This window comes from Rana temporaria, chromosome 2 (genome assembly GCF_905171775.1).
Source record: "Rana temporaria chromosome 2, aRanTem1.1, whole genome shotgun sequence".
In the NCBI taxonomy this organism is placed as follows: domain Eukaryota; kingdom Metazoa; phylum Chordata; class Amphibia; order Anura; family Ranidae; genus Rana; species Rana temporaria.
The window spans coordinates 254,706,568-254,729,534 of record NC_053490.1 but is presented as its reverse complement, the minus strand read 5'-3'; the positions used below and the strand labels follow the sequence as shown (position 1 = coordinate 254,729,534).

The 22,967-nt window shown below is 46.6% G+C and overlaps 1 protein-coding gene across 1 annotated transcript in view; it reads right to left on the bottom strand.

Moving 5' to 3' along the window:
* LOC120926663 (multidrug and toxin extrusion protein 2-like) overlaps positions 1-22,967 on the bottom strand; it is a 243,587-nt gene that overhangs the window by 150,471 nt on the left and 70,149 nt on the right. Inside the window, exons 4-5 of the mRNA XM_040336787.1 lie at positions 17,574-17,722; positions 2,619-2,661 (exon numbers count right to left, since the gene is read on the bottom strand). Of these exons, the coding sequence (XP_040192721.1) occupies positions 2,619-2,661; positions 17,574-17,722 (192 nt within the window). The remainder of the gene's footprint in view (positions 1-2,618; positions 2,662-17,573; positions 17,723-22,967) is intronic.

Here is a 22,967-nt window from a genome sequence, read left to right as displayed (position 1 = left end):
GGCTTTTAATTTTTTGTTTTAAGTAGGACCTCCGCTTTAACTACTTGGCAACCGGCCCATAGCCGGTACAGGGCGTTGCTTAACTCTGGGAGGGCGTACATTGACGTTCTCCCAGAATCGTGCTCCCGCGCGCCCCCTGGAGCGCACACACAGGAGTGTCCATGACCGCCGGGTCCTCTGGACCTCAGGGCCTCACGGATCACGGTAAATCGCCACTGATAGCGGCGGGTTTACCACGTGATCGCTCCATCCAATGACGGAGCGATCACTTGTAAACAAACCGGTGTCATGTGATGACGCCGGTTCCTCCCTCCCCTCTCTGTACCGATCGGTACAGTGTGAGAGGAGAGGGCAGAGAGCGGAGGCAGCAGCAGTGCTGTGGGCTGGATCTGTGACAATTGCAGTCACAGATCCATCCATCCCTCCATGATCAATCAGCCATCCTCTGCCCAAACTGTGCAATACACAATACCCTGCAATACTCTGCCCCACACTGTGCAATACCCCGCAATACTCTGCAATACCCTGCCAATACTCTGCAATACCTTGCCAAAACTCTGCAATACCCTGCCAAAACTCTGCAATACCCTGCCAAAACTCTGCAATACCCTGCCAAAACTCTGCTATACCACGCCAATACACTGCAATACCCCGCCCAATACTCTGCAATACCCCGCAATACCCTGCAATACCCTGCAATACCCCGCAATATGCCAACCCCCCTCCTGCTTCTACCGACTTAACGCTATGATCAAAGCCAGGATTGTTTATTATTGCAGGCTTCCCAGCCTAGAGGTGAGATGTGGGGTCTTATTGACCCCACATCTCACTGTAAAGAGGACCTGTCATGCCATATTCCTATTACAAGGGATGTTTCCTCGTAATAGGAATAAAAGTGATCAATTTTTTTTATTTTTTGCGGAAAAACGTGTCAAAGTAAAATAAATAAAGTAAAATGAACAATAAAATATATACATTTTTTAAAACGCCCCTGTCCCCGTGTGTTCGCATGCAGAAGCGAATGCATACGCAAGTCCTGGCCACATATGAAACCGGTGTTCAAACCACACATGTGAGGTATCTCTGTGAACGTTAGAGCGAGAGCAATAATGTTGGCCCTAGACCTTCTCTGCAACTAAAAACATATAACCAGTAAAAATATTTAAAGCGTCGCCTATGGGTATTTTTAAGTAGCGAAGTTTGGCGCCATTGCACGAGTGTGTGCAATTTTGAAGGGTGATATGTTGGGTATCTATTTACTCGGCGTAACTTTATCTTTAACATTATGCAAAAACATTGGGCTAACTTTACTGATTTGTTTTATTTTTAAGCACAAACGTTAGAGCGAGAGCAATAATGTTGGCCCTAGACCTTCTCTGCAACTAAAAACATATAACCAGTAAATGTAATGTTTTGGGGTTCTATGCCATTTTCTAGCAAATAAATTATGATTTTTACATGTAGGAGAGAAATATCAGGATTGGCCTGGGTGTCCAGAATGCCTGAAGGTGCTCCCTGCATGTTGGGTCTCTGTATGTGGCCTGAAGGTGCTCCCTGCATGTTGGGTCTCTGTATGTGGCCACTCTGTGTAAAAGTCTCACATATGTGGTATCGCCATACTCGGGAGTAATAGCAGAATGTGTTTTGGTGTGCAATTTGTGGTATGCATATGCTGTGTGTGAGAAATAACCTGCTAATATGAAAATGTTGTGGGTAAATAAAAAAAATCTTGATTTTTCAAATAATTGTGGGAAAAATGTCAACATCAAAAAACGTATCATGCCTCTTTCTAAATAAATTGGAATGTCTTCCTTCCAAAAAGGGGTCATTTGGGGGGTATTTGTACTTTTCTGGAATGTTAGTATCACAAGAAATTAGATAGGCCATCAGTACTTCAGGTGTGATCAATTTTCAGATATTGGCACCATAGTTTTTGGACTCTAAAACTTTCACAAAGACCAAATAATATCCACCAATTTGTACTTATTTTTACCAAAGATATGTAGCAGTATACATTTTGTCCAAAATGTATAAAGAAAAAACACTAATTTGCTATTTTTTATAACAGAAACAAAGAAAAATATTTTTTTACAGAATTTTCAGTCTTTTTTCTCTTATAGCGCAAAAAATAAAAAACCCAACAGTGATTAAATACCACCAAAAGAAATCTCTATTTGTGTGAAAAAAAGGAGGAAAATTTCATTTGGGTACAGTGTTGTATGACTGAGTAATTGTCATTCAAAATGTGAGAGCACCGAAAGCTGAAAATTGGTCTGGTTATTAAGTGGGTTTAAGTGCCCAGTAGTCAAGTGGTTAATCTACCTACTGATAATTGAAGATTACATATTCAGCAAAACTTGAGTCTTTTAACATATGAGTGGTAAAAGGATTTTAAGTTCCTTCTCATTCTTCCTCTTATTTTCTGCTACCCCTCCATCTTTTATTCCTTTTACTGCTCCCTTATTACCTGTTTAACGGTTATTTTGGCAACCCACCCTACCACTGGTAACATAGAGGTTAAAAAAAAGCAATTACAACAGTATCACTTGAAATAAATTCATCAGAAAGTGTGAGTGTATAAAAATAGGTCCTAGACACAGAAGACAGGGTGTACTTACAGGTAGAGCGGGTAAAAAGATCATCACATATTTTTGCGTTAACCTGAAAAAAAATGTATATATGTCTTATTACCTTATGAATATTGAAATCATACATCTTAAAGGGGAACTTAAAGGAAGCCACCATCTTGGCCTTCTTGTTTGATCTTCAACTGCCATGATGCTGCACACGCTACTAGTTATGACATCTGCCATTTGATGGTTTGACAGTTTGGTTGAGAGCACAACCAATGTGACAGATATATTCCCACCACAGGCTGAAATTTTAAAGTAGTTTTAAAGGTTTGGCTTTTTAAAAAGCAAAAAACAAACATGCCATACTTACCTTGTCTGTGTAGTGGTGTTGCACAGAGAAGCCCTGATCCTCTTCTTCTCGGGTGCCCCACTGGCCCTCCTGGTTCCTCCCCAGTGCCCCCATAGCAAGCCACTTGGTGCTTGCTTTCTCCCAAGCCCTGCTATATGCATCTAAAGAACACATAGAGCCGTGGTTCGACACTGCCCCCACTCTCTTCTCATTGGCTCACTGGTTGCGATTGACAGCAGTGGAAGCCAATGGCTTCTGCTGCTGTGCCAGCCAATGGGGAGAGGGAGTCCCAGGACAGCTGATGCTCTTGTGTACATCATTGGTTTAGGAGGGATTTAATATGAGTATTAGGGGGGGCTCTGGGGATTTCAGCACACAGAAGGATTTTTATCTTCACGTATAGAATGCATTAAGGTAAGAAACCTTCAGGCTTTACAAGTGTTTTTGAAACTGTTAATAGAACTATGGGCAAAACTTTTCTTTTAATTTTGGATAGAGCAGGGGAGGGTTTTAACCCCTGTCACAGGGGCGTTGCTAGGTGTCAAAAAGACCAGGGGCTTCAGCCCGAAGTCTGAGGCCGGCACCGGGGGGAGGGTCCGAGGTGGTCGTGGCGCAGGTTTTTTTGGCTTTTTGGCTGGGAAGTGGGGTTGTGTGGCAGGGGTAAGCTCACTTGCTGCCTGGCTTACCAGTGCGCATCAATGATGACCACTAACCTCACCTACCTAACACATTGACCATTACACTGACCTACCTGAAATCACCTACATGTGATACATACACTGACCTCACCTACCTGACATACATACACTCACCTACCTGACATACATACACTGACCTCACCTACCTGACATACATACAGTGACCTCCACCTACCTGATGAGGAGACAGGCTTCATGTGCGGTGTGTGCCTATCATGTGTCACAGCAGGCAGGCAGGCAGGCAGCGGAGGAGAGGAGAGCCGCCCACCGGAGAATATCTCACAGTGATGTGGCTCAGTGGCATTGTAATTCCCGCCTTCTGGAGCCTGCAGCACATGATGAACGTCACATGTCCCGCAGCCCCGGAAATGGACCTGTGGCTCCAGAAGGCGGGACCTGCTACATCACTCGGCCACACTCCGCGGTGCTCGGTATCATATCGGTCCCTGCTCAGTGGCGGGGCTAACAATTGGACGGTGCATTTCTGACACCCGGGGCTTTTCGGGAAAAAATTCGGGCTCCAGCCTCCCCAGCCCCCACCCCCCGACGCCCCTGCCATGTCAATTTTTTTGCCATCTTTGTCCCATTGTGGAGATTTCCCATTGTGGCGATTTGTCTTCACTTCCCATCCAATAGACAAACAGGAAGTGAGGGGAAATCCCTGCAAATTAAGGGAATTTCTTGTGGAGCCCTAGGTCATCAGTCCCCATTGGAAGATTTCCCTTCTTTAACTTTTGTGGAAAAAATGTAGGATTTTCTTTTACTTTCACTTTCGATGGTAAAGGTAAACAGGACAAATAGAGAGGGTGAATCTCCTTAACGGGTGTGCAGACAGCTATGAAAACTAACATGTGTTCTTATCCCTCTCTACTTTATCCAAAGCTAAAAAAAGTTTTGCCACTAATTATACTTTAAATCAATGGCTTTAGTTCTGATTTAGGTTTATCACCTTATCTGGTAATTGCCTCTATTCTAGGGTTGCCACCTGTATGGTTTTCTCCCGGACAGTCCGGTTTTTGAATGATGTGTTCGGGTTTACTACTGCACCAGACCCGGACACATCTTTCACCTGAACTGCACCGGGAGTGATATGTCTCCCCTCTGCCTGACACTGACAGCAGCTTTATTCAGCAGAGCAGAGTGTCAGCGTATCAAAGCTCCTCCCCTCCTTCTCCTTCTGTACACACACGAGGAGGGGGAGGGGGGAGCAGGGACGCTCTGATCTCAGGTCTGCACTAAGTTTTTATTATGTTCTGTAGATGGAGGAGGGAGGGGGGAGAGGAGGGGAAAGGAGGACAAGGTAGAAAATATGAGTGATCAAGGGGTTAAAGGGATATGTGCTAAAACAAGAATGGGAAGGTTCCCCAGTGGGGCTTTGGACAGCAGTGTAATATAGTTGAAAAATTAGCAAGTGGATAGCAAAAAGGGGTACATTTATTGAAATTGTACAGGTATCACATTGAATGAAGTTACAACATTTAAAAAGCTGGCCAATAGGTAAAATACATAATCCACAATGTAACTTATATTCAAGTTTACACAATACTGTGCACATTGTTACACATCAGATTGCTGAACCTGGTGGAATCCCCGACGCGTTTCGACCTCTGTAGCGGTCATCATCAGGGGGAAATTAGCTCTATAAAACACATTACATAGTTTCAAATATAGGAAAACATCATCATAAGTCCCATTTGGGGTCTAACATGATGAGATATTTACCGCTGAAGTGGAGAGGATGGTCCCATGGCCAGATGGGTTGTGAATCGCCGGGTGATAAAGAGGATCCCGTAGGGGCACCCACTCCCCCACGGCGGAAGAGCCCGGTCCGAGGGGCTTAAAAGGAGCCACACAAGATTGACACCCTCCAGGGAATGGGAGAATCTCGGTATGCACGCAACGCCATGACATCATGCGTTTTGCTGCGGAGATGACGGCAATGGCCGGGGCGACTTCGCCTTCCAGGACGCCGAGGGAGTCACTTGGAGACCGCCCCCAAGCGGCCTGGACACCCATTCGCCAGGGAGAGGGGGGAAGGAGGCACCACCTGCATCTGTCTACCTTAATTGCCTTTGGTATATATCAATGACCAGCTGCTTGCAGATCACACCATGATCGTTTGCAGACCCTATGGACCACACTGCACATATCCTCTCCTGGTTTCCAGTTACGAACTTTTCTGCCTGACCGCAGTTAAACCTATATTTCAATATATATTAACCAACATAATACGAGGTAAATGTCTATATTACACATATATCCCTATGATTCAACTCTTTTGATACTCGTTTAACTTTCACTAATTAGGTTCATTCACTCACACTTTAAAGTGGAGTTCCACCCATAAATATAACATTACATCAGTAGTTTTAAAAAAATGTCATTAGTCCTTTAAGAAAAATAAATACATTTTTAGATGCCTTCAAAGTGTTGTTGCTAGGCAGAATAGTTAATCTTCCCTCTTCCTGCACCTAGGTCTTAAGCTTCCTAACCTACACCGCACAGACTCCTGGGAATGTAGTGGGTGTAACTTTCCAGGAGTCTGTTCACTCCCCAGTCTCGAAGAATCATGTGACTTGGACAGTACAGGTGCTGAAACCTGATCTGAAACCTATTACACTGCTTGTGCAGCACTGAGCATGTGCGAGATCTGCAAGGCTGAAATCCAGGAAGTCATACAGTCTGGCTTCATGATGCCCACACTTAAGATGGCCCCAGTCAATTTCTATTTTATAAAGTGTCTAAATGCTGTAACAACCTAACAAAACGGACCTTATTTTACAGACTAACTTTACTAGAATACATTAAGCTTGTGTATTACAGGAGTATTTATATTTAAAAAGTGAAATTGTGTCCGGAACTCCGCTTTAACACCCTTTTGCAGACACACACACTTGTTTTTACATTGCTTCAACACCACAGCTTATATCCTGCGGGTAAAATCAAAACACATACACACAACACACATGCACACCTTTTCTCATTTTCACATATTATTTTTATTTCATTTTTATTTTATATTATATATATATATATATATATATATATTTGTTTTTCTCTCATTTGATCACCTTCAGCATTACACACAACACCTTATCACTCCAATTTGATCACCAACACTTCACTGTCCCTGCTGGGCTTGCTCTATCACATATATATTTCACTCACACAACCTTCACCAATCCCAACACTCTTTTAATTCAAGCATGCACCTTAATCTACTACAATTACACTTCATCTTACATTGCATACTAACATACCTTATTACCCATACCCCTAGAAGTTAACTATACTTCTGGGACTTTTGGTACCTGATGAGACATTATGATAGCAGTTGGTCCATATACTTCTAATAATCCATGTTAATGTGCCAAGAGCCAATATACCCATAACCTTTACACTCTATATATGGTCATTGATTGGGGATTCATTGCAGGTTCTGATTCTCCCGTTCCCTGGAGGGTGTTAATCTTGTGTGGCTCCTTGTTAGCCCCTCGGACCGGGCTCTTCCGCCATGGGGGAGTGGGTGCCCCTATGGGATCCTCTTCATCACCCGGCGATGCTAATCGGCATTTACTAATTATTGATAATTTGTGCCAACCTTTTTTATCTTGATATTATAATAAAAAAAATGTGATTTACCGTAAAGTCAATGTATTTATTTATTGTTTTAAATATTATATCCAGAGGCTTTAAAATTAAAAATTGCAGCCATTGCCACAATGCTTATCTTGTCTCCAGTGCTATGCAGAAAATCCACTGCCATCCTCATCTGAATTTAATAATGGCCAGCTTCCTTTAATATCCTGAGCCAAGGTAGTAATGGATAGGGATGAGCCGAACATCCCCCCCCCCCGTTCGGTTCGCACCAGAACCTTTGAACGGACCGAACGTTTGCGTGAACATTTAGAACCCCATTGACGTCAATGGGACTCGAACGTTCGAAATTCAAAAGTGCTCATTTTAAAGCCTAATATGCAAGTTATTGTCGAAAAACGGGTTTAAGAACCAACCCAGGTCTTGCCCCAGGGAACATGTATCAATGGAAAAAAAAAGTTTTAAAAACAGTCGTTTTTTTCTGGAGCAGTGATTTTAATGATGTTTAAAGTGAAAACAAAATATGAAAAATTCCTTTAAATATCGTACCTGCTGGGTGTCTATAATATGCCTGTGAGGTGGCACGTGTTTAGAACTGTCCCTGCACAAAATGAGATTACTATAAGAAAAAAGTCATTTAAAACTGCTTGCGGCTTTAATGTAATGTCTGGTGCCTGCAATATGGATGAAAATCATTGAGAAAAATATCATGGGTTTCCCCCCACTCCCCCCAGGTCATTACAAGCACCTTTGGCCGTATATACTTTAAACAGCATTATACAGGCGGTGCAAACAAGACCGGGACTGTAGGTTTGTTGTTTAGTAGAATCTGTTTGTAATTTTGAACTGGTACTTTTTTTAAAAGTAGCTCCAGACATAAAATCTATTTTTAAGCTTTTCTGAAAACATAGAGAAGGATTATCACCCCTGTAAACATTTATTTTGCTGTCTGTGCGCATCTGTTCAGAAGATTGCACCTCACTTTCTGTCCCAATGACAAATGATTTTTTGAAAAATGTGGGTTTTTACTGAAACAAGGATTGGTGATAAAGCATCAGTGGACAGGAGACACCTCTTACAGAAGAAAATTTCCCTACCCAGGGGTAGATTTCCTCTCACTTCCTGTTGTCTCCTTCCGTTTGCAAGTAGGAGTCGTTTGTAAGTTGGATGTTTGAAAGTAGGGACCTGCCGTATATACTCTGCAGAAATTTGGGCCCTAGGTGTTGGTGTTGCCACAACACTGTAAGCCCTCACAGTTAGTCTTGGTGGGCGCTGGGACGCCCTGCTGTGTGAACTATTATATCAAGAATTGTAATTACATGCCATTGTTGAACAGTGGTAGAAAAATTGGGCCTTTGGTGCTGGCGCTGGTGCCACAACTCTGTAACCTATCACAGTTACTCTTAGTGGGCACAGGAATGGGACCTGCTGTAAAATATTAGATCAAGAATTGTAATTACATGCCCCTGTTGAACATGGGCAGAAAAATTGGGCCTTTGTTGGTGGTGGTGCTAGTGCCACAACTCTGTAAGCCCTCACAGTTACTCTTGGTTGGCACAGGAATGGGCCCTGCTGTGAAATATTAGATCAAGAATTGTAATTACATGCCCCTGTTGAACAGGGGCATTAAAATTGGGCCTTTGTTGGTGGTGGTGCTAGTGCCACAACTCTGTAAGCCCTCGCAGTTACTCTTGGTGGGCACAGGAATGGGCCCTGCTGTGAAATATTTGTCACGGTCTGGAGTCAGGCTTAGAGGCCAATTGCTATAGCAGTGACAGAACAGGTATACAGACAGTAGAGTAGTCCAGGAACAGGCCGAGGGTCAAACACAGGTGGTTGCAGATTGGGATCAGGCAATAGAGAAGTCCAGGAACAGGCCAAGGGTCAAACACATGTGGTTGCAGATTGGGATCAGGCAATAGAGAAGTCCAGGAACAGGCCGAGGGTCAAACACAGGTGGTTGCAGATTGGGATCAGGCAATAGAGAAGTCCAGGAACAGGCCGAGGGTCAAACACAGGTGGTTGCAGATTGGGATCAGGCAATAGAGAAGCCCAGGAACAGGCCGAGGGTCAAACACAGGTGGTTGCAGATACAATGGCAGCAGAGCAGACAAATCGCAAGGCACTGGCTGGTAAGGCACAATAACCTGGCAAAGAGGAAGTGCAGAGACAATCCTTTTATAGGAAGTCTGTGGGAGGAGCAAGGGGTTCAAGGTTCAAGGCAATCAAGACACAAGGCAGGAATGTCCAATGGATCAGATAGGTTTGTCCAGCAGATCAGACAGGGAGCTGTCCAGCATCCCAGATAGCTCAGTGAGAAGGTTCACTGCCAGACACAGATGAGGTCCCAGGTTCAAGTCCAGGTCCTGACAGTACTCCCCTTCTCTCAGGATGTCCTCCGGACGTCCTAGGCCTTGGCTTGTGAGAAAACCTCTGGTGGAATACTCTTGTTTATCTAGGGAGTGAACCTTATTATTGCTTCAGAAGTTCTTGCCGGGGAGATTCTCCTCGCTTGCAAGGCTTTTTCAAACATCTCCAGCTCCTGCTTACGGATAAGGGTGCCATTGGAGGCATACATACAGTCAGGTGGTAGAACTTCTTTGGCAGGACAGGAATTCGTGATGAAACCAGACTTTACGGAAGTGGTGACGGTATCAGAAACAGGCGTTTTCTTAAGAAGTAGCGAAGGTGTTTCTGGAGCAGGAGGTGGTTCTTTGGCAGGACAGGGTGATGTTACTGTATTTACCACTGTGGAGTGTGAGATGACTACTGGACCTGATCTGTTGTCAGGAAGATGCATAGTTGCCTTTAAGCCAGATGGTAGGGGTTTCACAGGGGTATTGGTTGCAGGTTCTAAAGGGGCATTGGTATCGTTGACCACCGTAGTCTGGGAACCCACTTGTGCCATTGAACATGGACAGGCCTTAAAGCAACCTTGGCAGTTCACAGGCCGAACAGCAGGGATAGCATGATGAGTCCCAATAGTACACACTTGAAGAACCTTTGGTCGAGGTGGGCGAGTTGGGCAGAGGGAGATAAGGTGATCTCTTTCTCCACAATAGAAACAAAGGCCATAGCCTCTCCTCCGCTCTCTTTCACCTTTAGACAGCTTGGTCTGGATGACCCTGATCTCCATTGGTTCCACATCTTCCAGGATAGGTGTGTGTATATCCACAGGAATGCCAAGGCTTTGTGGTGTTAGGGCTTCACGGCTTGGCACATACTGGGATGGCTCAGAGTCGTATCTGTACAGGGTATTCCTGTCCCTGGGTTCCCGTAGGCCACATGAGCTAGGAGCAGACTTGGGAACCCTGGTTTTCTTGGCAACTGTACAGTGAGAGTCCAGAGCTAACATAAATGCTTCCCAGCTGTCCAAGACTGGATTCTTTTCCTGTAATACCTGATGAGCCCATGTTTTGATTGATCCAGTGAGCAGGTTAATAGTAGCGCGAACCTTTATATAATCGGTGGCATAGGTCCTAGGCTTAAGAGCAAACAACAGCTCGCAATCCACCTTGAAGCACAAGAATGATGCACGGCTACCATCAAACCTCTCTGGCATGACCACAAATGGCTCAGGGCATGCTGGTTCCAGGGCTGGGCCTACTGTACCTTTCAGTAACAGAACTTCTTGATGGAGCTCCAAAAGTTGCTGCCTGAGAGGAGCCACAGCCTTTGCTATAGCGGCCTCCATGTTTTAGGCCAGGTTATTCTGTCACGGTCTGGAGTCAGGCTCAGAGGCCAATTGCTATAGCAGTGACAGAACAGGTATACAGACAGTAGAGTAGTCCAGGAACAGGCCGAGGGTCAAACACAGGTGGTTGCAGTTTGGGATCAGGCAATAGAGAAGTCCAGGAACAGGCCGAGGGTCAAACACATGTGGTTGCAGATTGGGATCAGGCAATAGAGAAGTCCAGGAACAGGCCGAGGGTCAAACACATGTGGTTGCAGATTGGGATCAGGCAATAGAGAAGTCCAGGAACAGGCCGAGGGTCAAACACAGGTGGTTGCAGATTGGGATCAGGCAATAGAGAAGTCCAGGAACAGGCCGAGGGTCAAACACAGGTGGTTGCAGATTGGGATCAGGCAATAGAGAAGTCCAGGAACAGGCCGAGGGTCAAACACAGGTGGTTGCAGATACAATGGCAGCAGAGCAGACAAATCGCAAGGCACTGGCTGGTAAGGCACAATAACCTGGCAAAGAGGAAGTGCAGAGACAAGGCTTTTATAGGAAGTCTGTGGGAGGAGCAAGGGGTTCAAGGTTCAAGGCAATCAAGACACAAGGCAGGAATGTCCAATGGATCAGATAGGTTTGTCCAGCAGATCAGACAGGGAGCTGTCCAGCATCCCAGATAGCTCAGTGAGAAGGTTCACTGCCAGACACAGATGAGGTCCCAGGTTCAAGTCCAGGTCCTGACAATATTAGATCAAGAATTGTAATTACATGCCCCTGTTGAACAGGGGCATTAAAATTGGGCCTTTGTTGGTGGTGGTGGTGATGGTTATGGTGCCACAACACTGCAACCCCTCACAGATACTCTAGTTGGAGCGCAGGAATGACCCCGCTGCAAAGTATTGCATGAAAAATTGGAATTACACGTCCCTGTTAAACAGGGGCAGAAAAATTGGGCCTTAGCCACTGGTGGCGGTGCCCAGAACCAAAAATGTTCTTACAAGCTATCAGCATGATCATTGAGGGGGAAAAGGATAGTCACTCAGCATAACAGTATAGTCACTCAGCATCAGCATAGGCAGTCTAGAAGGGATCTGACATTTCAAAAAAAATTATTCAGTTACATCAGCATCAGGTGCTTGGTAGCTGGTGGTGATCCAAGCCTGATTAATTTTTATGAAGGTCAGTCGATCGACCGAGTCGGTGGAGAGGCGCACCTTGTGATCGGTTACAAAGCCTCCAGCAGCACTGAATGTGCATTCTAAAAGAACGCTGGATGCAGGACAAGCCAGTAGCTCAATTTCGTACTGTGCAAGCTCTGGCCAGTGATCCATCCTCAAGACCCAGTAAGCCAGAGGATTTTCGGTGGAAAGGTGTCCAAGTCTGTTCTTGCCCCTAGGTTTTCCCGCACCATGTAAAACAGACGCTGGCAATGGTTGCTGGAACCGGTCATACCTTGGGGCTGCGGACTAAAAAATTGTCTGAACGCATCGGTCAGACAGCCACCTTCTCCACCGCTCCTTCTGTGACTGACCTGAGCCTCAGCAACATGTTGACCAGGACCAGGATTTTGTAACCCCCCAGTCTCTGGGAACGAGTTGCACAGACGTTTCTGCAAAGCCACCCGAAGATGTTTCATCTTCTGCTCCCTCTGCGCCGGCAAGATAAGGTCTGCAACCTTATTCTTGTAACGTGGATCAAGGAGAGTTGCCAGCCAATAATGATCCCTCTCCTTAATAGCACGAATACGAGGATCCTTCCGCAGGCTTTGCAGGATCAGGGAGGCCATACAACGTAGGTTTGCTGAGGCATTCGGTGCGAAGTCCTCTGGGTCACTGAGGACGACATGACCCGCAGTCACCTCATCCCAGCCACGTACAAGTCCCTGGGTTCCTTGGGACTGTAATTGATTCCATTGAAGACTGCTGCTGATGCTGAGTGCTAGGCTTCACCTCCATGCTGACACAATCCTCCTCCTCCTCCTCCTCTTCCTGCGTGATAGGCGGACCCAGTTCTGCTGCCATATTGGCACAGATACTCATTGATGGCCCTCTGCTGCATGTGCAGCCGATGCAGCATGGCCAACGTAGAGTTCCACCTGGTGGGCATGTCACAGATTAGGCGGTTCTTGGGCAAGTAGTATTCCATTTGGAGGTCTGCCAGCCGAGCACTGGCATTATATGACCATAGGAAATGCACACAGACTTTCCTGGCCTGCTTTAGGACATCCTGTAAGCCCGGGTACCTGCCCAAGAACCGCTGCACCACCAAATTAAGGACATGAGCAAAACAGGGCACATGGGTCAGTTGTCCCTGTCGCAGGGCGGAGAGGAGGTTGGTGCCATTGTCGCAAACCACCATTCCTGGCTTAAGCTGGCGTGGCGACAACCACCTCTGAGCCTGCCCCTGCAGAGCTGACAGAACCTCTGCCCCAGTGTGGCTCCTGTCCCCCAAGCACACCAGCTCAAGCACCGCATGGCATCTCTTTGCCTGCGTACCTGCGTGGCCCCTTGAACGCCTACGGAGCACCGCTGGTTCCGAATACACATCAGCACAGGAAGAGGCCACAGAGGAAGAAGAAAAGGAGGGGGTGGAGGAGAGAGGTGTGTCACAACCAGTAGTAGCATTTTGGAGGCGTGGTGGCGGAACAACCTCCAACACTACTGTACCTTGTCCTGCGTCCTTCCAAGCTGCCAGCAGAGTCACCCAATGAGCCGTGAAAGATAGGTAACATCCCTGTCCATGCCTGCTGGACCATGAGTCAGCAGTAATATGCACCTTACCACTGACCGCCCTGTCCAGCGAGGCATGGACATTTCCTTCCACATGGCGGTAGAGAGCCGGAATCACCTTCCGTGAGAAAAAGTGGCGTTTGGGAACTTGCCACTGAGGTACCACACATTCCACAAACTCACGGAAGGAGGCAGAATCTACCAACTGAAAAGGCAGCAGTTGAAGTGCTAGCAATTTAGCTAAGCTAGCATTCAACCGCTGGGCATGTGGATGGCTGGGAGATAACTTCTTTCGGCGCAGCAGCGGTGCGATCTGATGCACTCGTCTCAAAAAAGGCCCACACCAAAGAACTTTTGGAATAACGCTGAGACACAGCAGCGCCCTGCACATGCGTAGCTCTGCATTGTGATGCAGTCAGTGTGCTGCCCTTAAGCTGGCCCCTGGAGGGCATCCTGCCTCATTGGAGATGTGCCTGTGACTCCTCCTCCTCCCTCCTATCAGGCACCCACGTAGAGTCAGTGACCTCATCATCCCCTGCCTCCTCATCACTGTAGAAAACCTGTCAGTATGCTGCAGCTGGGGGAACATGACTGCCAGATTGCTGTCCTTGTTGGCCACCCCCTCTCTCTGGGCTCACGTTACTGCCTTCCTCTAGCTGTGTACCATCATCAGAGCCTTCAAAACGCTGCGCATCCTCATGCAGCATGTACCCAACACTGTGGTCAAACCGTTCGGGGGACTCCTCAGGAGGACATGGTGGGGCTAGGGAAGGAGTGACTGATGCCATTGAGCAGAGGGAAGAGGACGCCTTGGCAGCTGCTTTGCAAGATAAAGTACCCTTAGCCTGGGTGAGAGAGGATGAGGAGGATGAGGACGGCTTGGTCATCCACTCTACCAAGTCTTCAGCATGTTGCGGCTCAACGCGGCCAGCTGCCGAAAACAAGGACGAGCGTGTCCCACGGCCACGTGCTGATGAGGATGCACCGTGTCCACGACCAGCACTGTTGCCTCTAGACGCAGAGCCTGCTTGCCCTCTTTTATCAGTTTGTGACTCTCTGCCTCTCCTTGTTGGCCTTCCAGACATATAATGGCCTGCAGAGGACAAAGGCAGTACACGCACCACGTAGCTTTATGGTGCACACTGCAGAGGACACAGGCAGTACACACTACGTAGCTTTAGGTGCAAACTGCAGAGGACACGGGCAGTACACACCAAGTAGCTTTAGGTGCAAACTGCAGAGGACAAAGGCAGTACACACACTACGTAGCTTTAGGTGCAAACTGCAGAGGACACGGGCAGTACACACCAAGTAGTTTTAGATGCAAACTGCAGAGGACAAAAGCAGTACACACACACCACGTAGCTTTATGGTGCACACTGCAGAGGACACAGGCAGTATACACTACGTAGCGTTAGGTGCAAACTGCAGAGGACACAGGAAGTACACACCAAGTAGTTTTAGGTGCAAACTGCAGAGGACAAAGGCAGTACACATACCACGTAGCTTTATGGAGCACACTGCAGAGGACACAGGCAGTACACACTACGTAGCTTTAGCTGCAAACTGCAGAGGACATGGGCAGTACACATCAAGTAGCTTCAGGTGCAAACTGCAGAGGACAAAGGCAGTACACACACCACGTAGCTTTATGGTGCACACCGCAGAGGACACAGGCAGTACACACTACGTAGATTTAGGTGCAAACTGCAGAGGACACGGGCAGTACACACCATGTAGCTTTAGGTGCAAACTGCAGAGGACATGGGCAGTACACACCAAGTAGCTTTAGGTGCAAACTGCAGAGGACAAAGGCAGTACACACACCACGTAGCTTTATGGTGCACACTGCAGAGGACACAGGCAATACACCACATGAGAATGTAGCTGCAGTAATCACCTGCCTGCCAGTAAATTAGGAAGAGCTAATCTAGCTAAACTATACAGTTTATAAATATATGTACAACACCTGGGATGCATATATATCCTCTACACACTGTGGGCCGGATTCAGATACATTGCAGTATCTGTCAGCGCGGCGTAACATATCTCATATACGGTACGCCGCCGTAACTTAGGGCGCAAGTTCCGTATGCAGAAAGAACTTGCACCCTTAGTTACGGCGGCGTAATGTATGTGTGTCGGCGTAAGCCCGCCTAATTCAAATGGAGATGATGTGGGCGTGTTTTATGTAAATTCACTGTGACCCCACGTATTTGACGTATTTTACGAACGCATGCGTCGTTTGTGAAAAAATCCCAGTGCGCATGCTCGAAATTACGCCGCAAGTCGTTATTGCTTTAGACGTGAGTGTAACTTACGTACAGCCCTATTCGCGAACGACTTACGCAAACGACGTAAAATTTTCAAAACTCGACGCGGGAACGACATCCATACTTAACATTAGCTACGCCTCATATAGCAGGGGTAACTTTACGCTGGAAAAAGCCTAACGTAAACAACGTAAAAAAATGCGCCGGCCGGACGTACGTTTCTGACTCGGCGAAAATACCTAATTAGCATATTCCTTGCGTAAATATACAGAAGCGCCACCTAGCGGCCAGCGTAAATATGCAGCATAAGATACGACGGTGTAAGACACGCCGGTCGGATCTTAGGGAAATCTATGCGTAACTGATTCTATGAATCAGTCGCATAGATACGACGGCCCGCACTCAGAGATACGACGGCGTATCCGGAAGATACGCCCTCGTATCTCCTTTCTAAATCCGGGCCTGTAACTTTAACTGACTAGCCTGCCTGCTCTATCTACTGTAGGGTGTTAGCTCGGTAGCGGGGTGTGTGACCCCTTGGATGGGTTCACCACACACTAAATTTATACAGACTGGCAGTTAAAGACGGTTGAAAACAACGTTTTTGGTTTATTTTTCCATCTTGCTGGAAAACAACTGCAAGCATCCAAACAGCATAAACAAAATCAAACATAAAATAAACCCTAGCCACTCTGGGCGTCTACCTTCCACACAGGAACCTATCTATGGAGTCTGACTCAGCCTAGCGCTGGGCAGACAGTGCTGGTCGTACAGCACAAAACAATAGTCTTTTGATTTTTATCACACAGAAAAATCACTCCTCTCCTCACCTCCTCAGAAGACTTTCAGTACGCTGCTCTCCTACTCACAAAGCCTTAGGAATGATGCAGCAATTAAGTGGTAATCCTTTGGACTACTTATAGAGGCCTTAATTGCCTCATCCTGAACAGCTGGAGTCTTTCAACGCCCTTAGACCTTGTCTGGCTATTTTTGCAGCCGACGCCTAATAACGATTGGTGTATTGTCTAAAGAAGGCAGAAATGTATGTCCCGTCTGTGACAACACCCACAGATTTACCTGACTTCCTGTCACACTACCTAGAACAAAATGACACTCTCTCTCTCTGTCTCTAACCACCGCCACAACACACTGCACAAGGCCGACCTGCAGGCGGCCTTTTATAGTGTGGGGTGTGTACTAAACCCCCTGAGCCATAATTGGCCAAAGCCACCCTGGCTTTGGCCAATTATGGCTCTCCGTTTTTTGCGTGCTGTGATTGGCCAAGCATGCGGGTCATAGTGCATGCTTGGCCAATCATCAGCCAGCAATGCACTGCGATGCCGCAGTGAATTATGGGCTGTGACACGCCACTCGAATTTGGCGCAAACAACCCATAACTTTCGTAATTCGACGAACGGTCGAACATACAATGTTCGAGTCGAACATGGGTTCGACTCGAACACTAAGCTCATCCCTAGTAATGGACATACCTCTCTGTGAGCCCAAGTAGTCTTGAACACACCTCTCTACATCAACCTGGGCTCAAAGTACAATAGCACAGAGAGCTAGGTTTACATGATAACATCTGGAGTTTGGCTTTACCTCATACTGTAGTCAATTAATTATTTGTTTCATACACGTTTGTTAAAGGTAATAAGTAGAAGGAGATACCACTAACCTGGCGATATCTGGATTCTGTTTGCACAGTAGCAATACCTGCTCTGTATTAATAAGTATTGCCCAGCAGGGGAAGCAGCACAGCATTAGGATAAGAATTCCTCTTTGCAGGATTGTTCCCACTCGCTTCATATTCTTGCTGCCATATGTCTGAAAGAATAAGAATATACATATACACATATAATTGTGTATTAACTGTGGACATTGAGGCAAGACTGCAGGCAAATGCCTAAATACACAGTTGGAATACAAATCTATAAACTGTTGTCAGGGTGACACCACCATTTCCTAGTTCAGTCTTGTAGATTCCTAGGTCACTTTCTACCTCAGACTTGAGACAGAAAGCTGTAAAGCACAACAGTAAATAAAGACCCATTCACATCATTGTGTTGCATTAAAGCACATTTTTACCCACAAATCACTATACACACGTTAGCACGTTATGGTGCTATTCACTTTCAATGGCACCCCAATGTACTAAGGCAATTTGATGCACATGTGTTGTAGCACACCACAACTACACTACCACATTTTCCAGTGAGCTAATTGTTGTCCACTTTGTGCTCTCTCAGACTAACAACAGCTGACAAGGCTTAGCTGGATAATCAGTCAGTGTCAGTTCAGTGAGGGAGTAGGACGCTTCCCGACGAGTCTGCTCTCTCCAGGGACCAGACAGATAGCCAGCTAGACACCGCAGACAGGCAGGCAGGCTCCTACAATCTTTGCTGCATGAATCAACTTGCAGCCCATAGGACCGGCTCCTTCCTTCCCTTCGTGGGCCCCTCTCTTCAGGTAAGACCCTGTCTTTCAGGGCCATCTTTCCACCCCCAGGAATCGCTAGTGACCGTCCTTTTCAGGACAGCCACTCCAGCGATCCAAATTGCGGCTGTTTACCTTCTCTTAGAGCCGCATGCACCCCAATCAGTCACCCATAATTACCCCGGCCACCCGCCGCGCATAGCAGCGCTTTTTTCTGGCGATCTGCGGCTCTTTCCCGCATCCGCGCCAGACCAGGCCTTATTCCCGGACGCCGCAATTAGGAAAGACTGCGGCTTCAGCCGCGGCCTAGCGGCGCGCCGCAAAAAGGAGCACTGACAGCCTGGAAATTTTCCTGGAATTGTCAGGGATCATCCCCCTATCCCTGGAGGATCCCATCCTCCCCTGGATTAACAACCAGCTCATACCCACCAAGCCAAACAGCCCCCAAACCTGAGGCCTGTGGCCCGGTCGGCGGCCATCTTGGTACTCCTCAGCTACAGTGACACCCTTCTTCCCCCCCCCATTCCAAACAGTACTTGATCCAGGGTTTCGTCCGATCGCCTTTCAGGGATCAGGAAGGAATTTTTTTCCCTGCGGCAGCAAATTGGCTTAGCACTGCCAGGGTTTTTTTGCCTTCCTCTGGACCAAGGCCAAGCGAGAGGATTCAGCGAATCTTCCCTCTATTGCAATTAATCCCCCCCCCCCCCCTGTGACTGGCAACAATGGTTAAACTGCGATACTCTGCAGAAACGATTTGGGGTCTGAGACAATTCGCAACAGTATTACCAGCCGTCACCAAAAAGGCCTTAAAAATAGACCAACTTTTGAGATTCGATCAACGATCGACCATCAAAAATTTCAACCATTTAACCCAGCTCAAGCACATATCATGTGCTTTGATCAACACAAGATCGGCAGTAAAACACCTATCAGAAATCCACGATTTCTTACTACAAAACGATCTAGACTGCCTCTTTATCACAGAAAGCTGGCTTTCAGACGACTGCAACACCATTCTTGGAGAATTGGTGCCAGAAAATTATCGAATTATAACGGAAAACAGAATAGGGCAAAGAGGAGGAGGCCTGGCGGTGATCCATAAGTTTCATATTGCAATCACTAAGCCGGTCCCTCAAAATCCTCTTCCATTTATGGAAACCCTTACTCTTCAACTTCAAACTAACCCCCAGGAGACTGTTCACATTCTCCTCTGCTATAGGCCACCTGGGCCAAAATCGCAGCTTCTACCATCATTAACGGAGTTCATATCCACTTATACCCTTAACAGCAAACATCTTTTGCTGCTCGGGGACTTCAATCTGTGGGCCAACTCCTCACAGGATCCCATTGCGGATGCCTGCATCGATCACCTGGAAGGATTAGGACTACAGCAACTTATATGCGGACCCACGCATGCTTCAGGTCACACACTCGACCTAATTTTCAGACAAAATCTGAAAATAAACATTTTGGGAAATTAACCTTTGCCATGGACAGACCACCATGCATTTAGTTTCATAATTTCCAAAATTCCACCAGTTATAAAAGCACCCAAGCCGGTGACAATACACTGGGCTAGATCTCAGAAGAAGCTCCATTCGGAACTATTTAAATCTACCTTGGGAAACCGAATCGAAACTATTCATCCTCAGTTAGCAGCCTCAGATACACTGGATGCCATAAATGCAGCTCTGCTACAATCAGCCGACTTAGTAGCACCGAAACGCAAAGTCCGCATCCGGAAAAAAAAGTCCGGCTGGTTCAACAACCAGCTGTCCCTACTGAAGCAAAAGCGCAGAAGGGCGGAAGCCGCCTGGAAAAGAAGCCCTTCAGAAGATCACCTCATCATCTACAAGGCAACAACAACACGATATCATAAAGAAATCTTCAAAGCCAAGAAACATAATTTTTCTATGACGATTAACAGCGCCATGAACCACCCCCGAGAACTCTTCAAGATGGTCACCCAGACCATGAATCCGGGATGTCTTGAAGTCCCCAATTCAGACACCCAAGAGTTCTGTAATGAACTATCGGATTTCTTCATCGACAAAATCGAAAGAATCCGGGTAAGTATTCTGCAAAATAATACCCCCCTCAGCCCCCTCTTCAATCAACCACAAAACACCAACAGAAACCTTCTACAATCAACTAAGTTCACTCTGGAACCCATCTCCATCGATACCACCAAAAATATCATTGGTGCGTTGCGGAACAGCACAGCACCCAATGACATCATTCCCACCAAGCTGCTGAAGGAATGCGCCGACATTCTGGCGCCTCCCATCACACAGCTTATAAATCAGTCATTTAAGGAAGGCATAGTGCCATCCCTGCTGAAAGAGGGCACAATCCAGCCCATCTTGAAAAAACCTAACTTGGATCCCAAGGACCCAACTCACCGCCGCCCCATAACAGGCCTAAATATTTTCTCCAAGATAATGGAGAAAATAGTGGTACAACAGCTGCAACAGCATCTGGATACCCACAATCTACTCGATCCATTTCAATCAGGTTTCTGTCCCGGACACGGGACAGAAACGGCCTTACTCAAAATATGGGACGATGCCCTCGAGGCCGCAGACGAGGGAGAATCCTGTCTCCTGGTTCTGCTGGACCTAAGCGCAGCCTTTGACACAGTAGACCACAAAATGTTACTGATGCGACTGGCCGAGGTAGCCAGAATCGCAGAAGGTGATTTACCATGGTTTTCCTCTTTTCTTGGAAACCGATCACAAACAGTGAAACTGGGATCTTTCACGTCGGAAAAACGCACGGTGCCATGTGGAGTCCCCCAAGGATCCCCCCTGTCACCGGTACTGTTCAACATCTATCTTCGCCCTCTCTTTGATATTATCAGTAGCCAAGAACTACTTTATCACTCTTATGCAGACGATACGCAATTGTATTTTCGTATCTGCAACAAAAAGAATCATCGTCTCAGTTTAGAGAAATGTCTCTCTTCAATAGAAAACTGAATGACTAAGAGTTATCTTAAACTCAACAGTTCCAAAACAGAACTTCTTATATTTCACGCCAGCCGAAAGAGTCAACTGGCAACAACCTGGACACCGCCGTCCATTCTGGGCCAAAGCATCACCCCTAGCTCCAAAGTCAAAAGTCTAGGAGTCATTTTTGACACCTTCATGACAATGGACGCACAAATAGGGTCAGTAGTCAGCGGATCGCACCATTTGTTGCGCCTACTACGCAGACTTATTCCATTTATCCCCAAAGAAGACGTAGCAGTCGTGGTGGGAACAATCGTTGAATTCCAGACTGGACTATGCATATGCCCTTTACCTCGGGCTCCCAAAGTACCAAATCGCTCGTCTGCAAGTCGTACAGAATACGGCCGCCAGACTGGTGACTGGGAAAAGGACATGGGAATCAATCTCACCTTCGCTGAGAACCCTTCACTGGTTGCCAGTAAAAGACAGAATTGTATTTAAAGCACTCTGCCTGACACATAAGTGCATCCATGGGAAGGCGCCGCAATATCTTTGCGACAAGATAGAACCTCACAATTCTAATCGCGTTCTGCGATCCACTGACCAAAATCTGGTCAAGGTGCCAAAAACCAAATACAAGTCCAAAGGAGAAAGAAGGTTTGCTTTTCAAGGTCCGAGACTATGGAACGCTTTACCAACCAGCATTCGGTTGGAGGAAAACCACCTGACTTTCAGAAGACGGATTAAAACTCTGCTCTTTTGATGTCATGAGACACGAAACATCAAGCGCCCAGAGGCGATTCAGTTCGCATGTGCCGCGCTATATAAGTTTTTCATTCATTCATTCATTCACTTTGGTGCATTGACAGTACATTCATTTAAATGTGCTTTGAACCATAAGAATAACTTACCCCCCCCCCCCCCCTCTTAATTGTAATGTCAGGTCATCTTCAAAACACTGTCGTCCCACTGCGATCTGTTGTTTGGGTAAGATAAACTGGTCCCATTCCGCCATCTTGGTCCTCTTCTGTGACTGGCAGTTAGCTCCCAATGATGTGCCAGCCCCACCCTCCAGCCAGTCCTAGACCCCATACACACTATACAACGTTTGTTGTCAGATTTTCTTTAGATTTACCAAAACCATGTAGTGCAAATGTCTGCCTGATTGCATACAAAATGAAACTATTAGGCCGGAATCACACTAGTGCGTTGCTTTTTTGAGCTGCGTTGTCGTTGCAGATTTCTCTAGAGGGTGTTCTGCAGATCAACTGCGGTTTAGCTGCAGATCAGGTGCGAATTTGGAGACCTGGGAGAACTTCCGGGTGAGAGGAGAGTGGAGAGAATTGTATTGAGCTGAATGAGAGAAACTCCTGCAGAGAACTGAACACATGTGCGAATTAGATGCGTACCCATAGAAGATAATGGGACTGAATTCGCACCTGAGCCGCACCGCAAGACATAAAAACCGCATGCGGTTTGGAGGCAATACGCAGTGCGAATGCATCGCACATATGTGAACCAGCCTCATTGAAAACAATGTATTTTGAAATGTCCTGCGAATTAGATGCGGTTTAAACCGCACTCAATTCGCATAGGTGTGAACCTAGCCTCAAGCCCCGTACACACGATCAGATTTCCAATAGACAAATCTGTGAAATTTTGTGCGAAGGGCGTTGGCCGTGAAC